This window comes from Buceros rhinoceros, unplaced genomic scaffold (genome assembly GCF_000710305.1).
Source record: "Buceros rhinoceros silvestris isolate BGI_N320 unplaced genomic scaffold, ASM71030v1 scaffold9324, whole genome shotgun sequence".
Lineage (NCBI taxonomy): Eukaryota > Metazoa > Chordata > Aves > Bucerotiformes > Bucerotidae > Buceros > Buceros rhinoceros.
In genome coordinates, this window is record NW_010408809.1 from 26,869 (window position 1) to 34,177 (window position 7,309).

The 7,309-nt window shown below is 44.2% G+C and overlaps 1 protein-coding gene across 2 annotated transcripts in view; it reads right to left on the minus strand.

Annotated features, from left to right (window-relative positions):
• Positions 1–7,309, minus strand: part of CIT (citron rho-interacting serine/threonine kinase) — a 70,417-nt gene that overhangs the window by 13,106 nt on the left and 50,002 nt on the right. For both annotated transcript variants that reach the window (XM_010134992.1, XM_010134990.1), the window contains 8 exons: positions 5,829–6,026; positions 5,181–5,374; positions 4,542–4,677; positions 4,050–4,154; positions 2,649–2,789; positions 2,361–2,468; positions 1,515–1,677; positions 1,106–1,270 (listed from right to left, as the gene is read on the minus strand). In XM_010134992.1, coding sequence (XP_010133294.1) covers positions 1,106–1,270; positions 1,515–1,677; positions 2,361–2,468; positions 2,649–2,789; positions 4,050–4,154; positions 4,542–4,677; positions 5,181–5,374; positions 5,829–6,026 — 1,210 coding nt within the window. The remainder of the gene's footprint in view (positions 1–1,105; positions 1,271–1,514; positions 1,678–2,360; positions 2,469–2,648; positions 2,790–4,049; positions 4,155–4,541; positions 4,678–5,180; positions 5,375–5,828; positions 6,027–7,309) is intronic.

Here is a 7,309-nt window from a genome sequence, read left to right on the forward strand (position 1 = left end):
CGCTGCTCTCCTTTGCAGTCTGCAAATCTTAAGGCTACATTAACCACCTCAGTAATTACTTTAGACAGAGAACAGACTGTAGAACTGAAATGGCAAATGTTTGGTGTAGCGAGATTATGTCAATCAAACCACCTAAACTTCAGGTCTGCACTCAGCTCTGATTCTTACAATGTGCTAAACTCATCTCTCAATTTTGCCTATAGCGACAAACCCTTCGACGCCTTTCCTGTGGTACTCAACACCCAGCAGCCCTTCTTTGCGCAGCCTTCCTGCCAGCCCGCAGTGCCCCCGTGTCTCAAAGCACACTGAAAATCCCCGGCAGCGCACCTGTGTTGAGCAAAGTTTATCCTGCAAGCCTGGTCGTTCACTGATGAACGTGATTCTCTGCCCTACCCACGATCTGCCTCTGAGAACATCTTCCTGTGCCAATGTCACCCATCCTCCTAGCACCCTGTGCCTCCCCAGCTATCTGGGACAGCTGGACCAGTTAGTGGGTTCTGGCTTTTCCCAGCTAACGGATGGAGGGTTTAGTTCAGGCTCTGGGGATTCACCACTCATTCTGGAATAAAGGTTAACTAGGAATAAGTGAGCACAGCCCTTCAGCCTTTAATTTGTCTCTGATGATCCTCCCCCTTACGTTCTCAAGGATATGGAAGGGTGTCCCCTTATTCTAGTTCACAGGGTGTTAATGTCATCTTTGACCTGGTACCTTCCTCCTTTTATGCCTAATCAAAGTCTTGCCCCTTTACCAAAAGTCGTGATAGAATCTTTCTGCTCAGCACAACAAATCTGCAGTTTAGACAAGTGAAATCGTTAAATGCTGAGGAAACAGCCGTAAATCCTTCTGATCAAAGCAGAGAGCAGTACAGAAAACATACTCCTTTGGAAAAAATATGCTCTTAAACCTATTCATGCTAATAATTACTTTATTGCTGAAGTTTTCAGAAATAAATTATAATCCAAATAGAGAATTTTAAACCAAAACTTATAATCAATTATTCCTATCATGTAAAAAAAAATCTGGTTTTGAAATTAAAAAAAAAAAGAGCTAGCAGTGAAATGGTAGACAGAGAATTAGTAACAGAGAAGCTCAGCAAGAACGTACCCTCTGGGGTGGACGCCTCCTTCCTGCGGCTGGAGGGTGGAGCTAGCAAGCTGATGGGAGTAGGCTGGTGCTCCGGGGAGCGGACTATGGCAGACATGATGATCTGCTGCCTGGCTGTGGCGGGAGTGGATGGATGAGGGTGGTCTGATATTTTCCGATGAGCAGCTATAGGCGAGATAAATGCCACCCGTTAACATAATCAATATGAAACAGTAGTTCACAGCCGTGGTTCTGTGTAACCATTCAGCCATTACAACCCACAGAAAAATAGTGTAGCCTTATTGCACCTTCACAGCAGCAGGTAAGAATTAAACAACATGTCACTGCTATAGCGGCACGCAACTACGGGCACGTTTTCAGACCAAAAACGCGCCTCTCCTTCAGATTCACCTTTTCTGTTAACTCCTACCTTCTTCACGAGCAGATCTGAGTTCAATGCGTGTTTTCTGTAGAGCCTCCTCCAGCTCAGCAGAACGAGCCTTCTCCTTCTCCAGTGCCACTTTCAGCTCATTGTATTGCAGGGGAACCTGTGTGGGTAAAGAAGGGTCCTCTTTCCGCCGACTAAACAGGCCCTAGCAACAGAAACACACAGACAACTCCTAACTCCTAGTAAGAGATGGCTTAACCTAGGCAAAGTGAAACTAGCTCGTGGCAGTGCGGCCAGAGGGCCGAATGGCGACTCTGATAGGTGTAAGGATGGATTTTTCAGTTCATATTGGCACTGGAGAGAAAATGTTGAGATACGGATTAATTTAAAGCGGGTCGTACGTTACCTGTTAGTACTCACACCTTGAGTCTCCAAAAGCATCTAAACAGAGGATCTCAAAATACGGGGTTAAATTACTCAATCCAAAATGACAGAACGGCTCATGGCGAAGATGTGACACAAGTCACATGGCCTGGCTAATCAATCCTCTGCTGTAAGTACCAGACAACCACTCTAGATCCACAGTACGTTCGTACGCACGTACATACTTACCATTAAAAAGACACAGTTAAAATTCTGTAGTCCTTCAGCCTCACTGAGGTGTAACTACTGGGTTGTAACCTAAGTATTGCGGGATAACAAAATACTGGGAAAGCCACAGAGAACACGTTCTGCCTAGTAAAGCGTTCCGAAACAAAGAATGCTCTTAAATGAGGACACGTTTGTGGTATGCAAAGAAAGATAAAACAGAGTATTATGAATACACAGCACGTAACCAATCACAAAACCAGCACTTAATTCCATGCCTCTCAAACCTTTTTCACCCACCTTTTTCTTTTTTGCTGGTTGGTCCATCTTTGCCTGCAGGAAATCAATGAGTTTGGTTTGCTGAGAAATAGTGCCCTCCATTTTCACTTTTTCATGGGAATAGAGAACCTGTGAACCACACGCACGTAAGAAATTTCACATTAAGAAACAGAGAACTCAAGAGCAGAACGGAGGAGGAAGGTGTCACTCAGAAACAACAGATCGCATTCTAAAACCTCCCAGGGAGCGGGGTTTTCAGATGAGGGGCACAGGGTCCTGCCCACCTGGGGAGGGTTTCCTCACCCTCACCTGAATGTTTTCCAGCTGATATTCCAGATCACTTCTTTCAGTCTTCAGAAGATCTGCTCGATCTAGAGCCTCTTGCAAACCTTGAGTTAGGCGGAAGATGTGATTCTTTTGCAGATCCATTTGCTGCTGCAGCTTTGCCTGCTGTTAACAGGAGAACAAAGGCCAGCGTTCTGGTTTTGTTGTTTGCTTGTTTTAAAGAAAAGCTAATTAAGCGTTACTGCTCCTTGTAAAATAAGCATCATTGCAGAACTTAAAAGTAAAGAGACAATTCTTTAATAGCTGGGAAATGACAATATTCTAGAAATTTTCCTTCTTTTCAGAACGTATTATGACTAAACAAGCATTTCTATGTAGTGTATTTATATTCATCTGTCGCAACACCGTTTCTTTCCACCACATGCCTTCTCAATGCCATTTTCACAAGCTCTCTATGCAGTCACCAGAAGCCATCTCAGTACTGTGTAATAAAATAAAAACATCTATAAGCCAGGATAAACTCCTTCCTCTAGAGCCACGTGAGATAAGGAAAATTACGTCCAGTGGTCTCCAGCTAACAGCAGAAAAGGGCATGTGACAAACTACTCCTCATTCTTTCCGGTTTTATACTGTCTTGGTGAGAAAGTCCCTGGCTATGAAAACCTCCTGACACTCACATGTCACAAAGGAAGAGCCAGAAATCTTTCACTGTGATACACCACAGAGTTCTCAACTGCAGGATATCTTGTCAGTACCTCAGGTACACCAAAAGGCTCCAACTGCCCTTCCCCTGAAATCCTCCTCTGCAACCTCTTCCCCACTACCCAGCTCTGGCTGCCTGCGCTCAGCCTCTCACTGCTCTGGTGCAGACGGTTCTTGGATCAGACTGCTGTGAACCAAGCTGAGAGAAGCCTCACCTGTGGCCTCCACCCACGCGCCCTCAGCTCCCTGGCTCCGGAGCGGTTTTAGGCTGTAGTCCTTGCCCTCAGTCTGGTCAGAGCTGCGTTCTGAGAATGCTGTGTCAGGGCACAGACCTTGCCTCGCAGACCTGACCTAGCAGGTGCCTCATCCCTACAGGCTTCTGTGATGATGACTGAGCCTGAACCTGACTGCCTTCACCAAACCTGCTCCGCTCTTCTCGGTCAGGTACTGTGGGACTGGGCCCACTGGCTGCAAGGTCTCTGTCCTTGTCTGGCTTGCTGTCACCTTGGCTTCCAGCTCACCTTCCCTTGAGTTCACTTTTACTGCACCCTGACATGGCCGCACACTTCACAAAGTTTTAAGTCAAAACGAAACTTCCAACCCTATTAATCTCCCCAGTTATACAGAAGGATGGATGTGTAACACCATTAATCACACAACAACCCGTCCCCCTCAAGATGTGAAACCTTCTTCTGATGTCACAACATGAATTTCCAAGGTTACCTCCTCCAGAAGCCTCTGCTTGAGCTCCCTTTCTGTCTCGAGCTTCTGCTGTAAACTGCGTGCATTCATCTCCAACATCGCATGCTTCTTCTCCAGGTCATTGAGCTGGGCAGGTGGGACCAGCGGTCAGAAAAACACTGAACACTAATAAATAGAGTGTTCCACAAACCTAAAATTCAGCCTCACCAAGAACACATTCGAGAAAAATGACGTGATTATCCTTTACTTACAGTAAGGGAGAAACCCAACCAAATAACATTGCAGGACTTCACTGCACGCTCCAGGCATCACAGGCCATTTTCGGCTTTAGTCTTTTTCCAAAGGAAATCCAAGGTCTTTGGCTTGACAACAGAATTCTATTCTATGACCTCCAGCCTTTTTAATTCGCTCTAACATCTTGAAAAAGCTTCTCAAGACCACATTTCCACAAGTAATATCCTCTAGAAAAGCATCACACCTAATTATGAAAGCCTAGGGTTGAAAGTTACTTACCTTATCAGAAAGGCTCTCGGCTTTGAGCTTTTGTTCCTTCAGCGCTTGCTGGAGGGCTAGAATCTCTGCCTTGTGTTCTTTGACAGCCAGCTCTACCACCTGGCGGGATTCGGTAATACGCTGATCTGCTCTCACTCTGCATTAAAATGGAAAATGATGTTACCTAACTCCTTCCTGGGCTTGACCTCTTCCCAGCACGCGGCAGCATCAATAACTCTTTCAGGGGTTCGCCTTCAATTCAAGATGTTACTCGGTAAAGCCAGACTGTTTGCTGCAACACCTTTACATTATGTAACCCCGTTCTGCCCCTGCTAGAACTACAGCCTGAAAATTTCAAGAGCCCATAGGAACAGTTAGGAGCAAAGACTACTTTTCCATAGGATAAAGTAGAAGATAAGAAGTCAAGACATTTTATAACTTACAATGATAAACACCACTCCCCAAGAATCACTCGCTCGCAAAGAAACAGAAGAAACAGTATCACTGGCGATGACTATTAACTAATAAACCATTTTTAGAACTACCTCTCAAGAATTTATATTTAGTTCCAACTCCCATATCCTATTCTAAATATAATTTTGTACTAGCTTCTATAGAGCATTTTCATGAAAGTTAATAAAAGGAGGAGGGGAGAGAGACCTGCTCTGTTTCTCAGTATCCAGCATCCTCTGCAGCTCTCTAACTCGACATTCAAACTGGGACTTCTCATCCCCTAGAACGCTTCTCCATGCTTCCCACTGACGCTCTTTCTCCAAGAGTTCATCATTCAGGGCCTCCAAGTCCATTACTTGCTCTTCCAGCATTGTACACGTTGTCTTCAAGGCCTCCATAGTCTAAAAATAAATCCTCCTATCAATTCTCACATCCCACATCAAGCGTGCACTTTAAGCTTCAGCCTTACCATTTAAATTACAGTACATGCAAACTGGCAGCAAACATAAGCCGGTAAATCATAACCCATTTATTTCAAGGCTTCCATACAGTCACTTGTGATTGCCGTTAATGTCAGTTCTACCTCATTATGAACATTTTGTAATTTCCAGGGTCACAAAATTAAAAGTAATAATTCTAGATTACAGTATCTTCAGAGGGCAAAATTTCTAAATAAAATTACATGAAAATACAACGGGAAACACCAAAACTTTCCATTCACCCAACTGCTCTGGCAAGGTGGGCTTCAACGAGAAGTGGCTTAAGCCGCTGGAAGCACATCCATCCCTTACAGGTACCTCATTCAAAAGGAGGTTTGCCTGTCCGGGATTGTGACCCAGACTTCTAAAGCCTTACTTGTTTCTGACTGGTGAGCTGCATCTCTCTCTCGGTGATCTCCCGACGGAGATGGTCAACTTCACTTCTCAGCTGGACCACCTCATCATTGGCCCCTGAGGCCTCATCGAGTTGTTTGGATAGGAAGAAATTCTGGTTGTTCAGTTCTGCATTGTCTTCAGTGAGCTGGTTCAGCTGCTCCTCCAAATCTGTGATCACCTAGAAAGAAAAATAAATTAAATTACCTGTCAGTTGAGTATGTTTTTTTGGAAAAGTCATCTTCTCTCACAGAACTGTTTATTGCCAAGGAAGGAGACAACCTGGCTTCTACATTTTTTCAAATTTAAACAAAATCAATACCGTAAAGGTTTTATACACAGGAATGTACTTGAATTGGGAATGGAGTTTGTCTCATAGAAAATAGCTTGGGGTTTTTTATTTGGTTTAGAGTATAAATGTGCTGCAATGCAATTTATTGTTTGAGAGAGAACTGTCACAGCTGAAGCGCTGGACTGGGAGTCCGGGCTTCTGGGAGTACGCTCAGATCTGCTGCTGACTTACACTGTGCCTTTGCCGAAGCACTCTACCTTTTTTTGCCTCAATTTCCCTGAAGGGAAATGAGGCCAATACCTCTCCAAGAGGCTTTCAACACGTGATAGTTGAAAAAAAATGAGCAAGAGGTGCAACAGAGGCAGTACCGCCTGCCGAGCAATTGTTTCTATCGCTGCACATAACGCTGTATGTAACCACCAAAAGCAGAAATGTTTTAAGAAATTTATTCTGTCAAAGTAACAGCATTATGGGTGGCCACAGGGGATATATATGAAGAAAGAAAAAAGTGTGGAGATAGAAACAGACTAACAGAAAATCACTGAAAAGCAAAACCTCTGCAAGGACAAGAGCCCTGCCTCTAATGAAGCGGAAGCGTTCATTTGTTTAATCAGAGCAGCGTTCCACTCCACGCTTTAAACACACGCCCCTTCAATTTAAAGAAAAATATGAACGGTGGTGGGTCCCTTCAGAGTCCCATTCGATTTTGATGAATGAAAGGCCATGAATGCTGGATGGATGAACACCTGCACCACCTCCTAACTCAAAACCAGCATCATCCCAGCAGAAGAGAAAGAAACCTCAGTACAATCTCGAAATGAGCTTCATAATTGCAGAAAATGGTGAACGCTACCCAATCCACATTCAACTCTGACAGCTATGTTCTAGAGGCATTTTTGCCTGGATGTTAAAGAAAAGTGAATAAGATACTTGATTAAATGGGAAAAATTAAAATCCCAGAGCACAGTTGGCATCACATTCGAATTTCAATGTGCCAATTTCCTACACAAGCCAAGGACTTAAATACCTAAAGCAGCAGAGCGCAGAGCTCTCTCTCGCTCAGCTCTCTGGAAGGATGACAACCAGCTCCTTTTGAAGAATCTGGAACGCGTATTTTGGCAGCCTTTTACCATGCCTCTGCTAGACCTAAATTAACAGTATTTGGTTTTTAA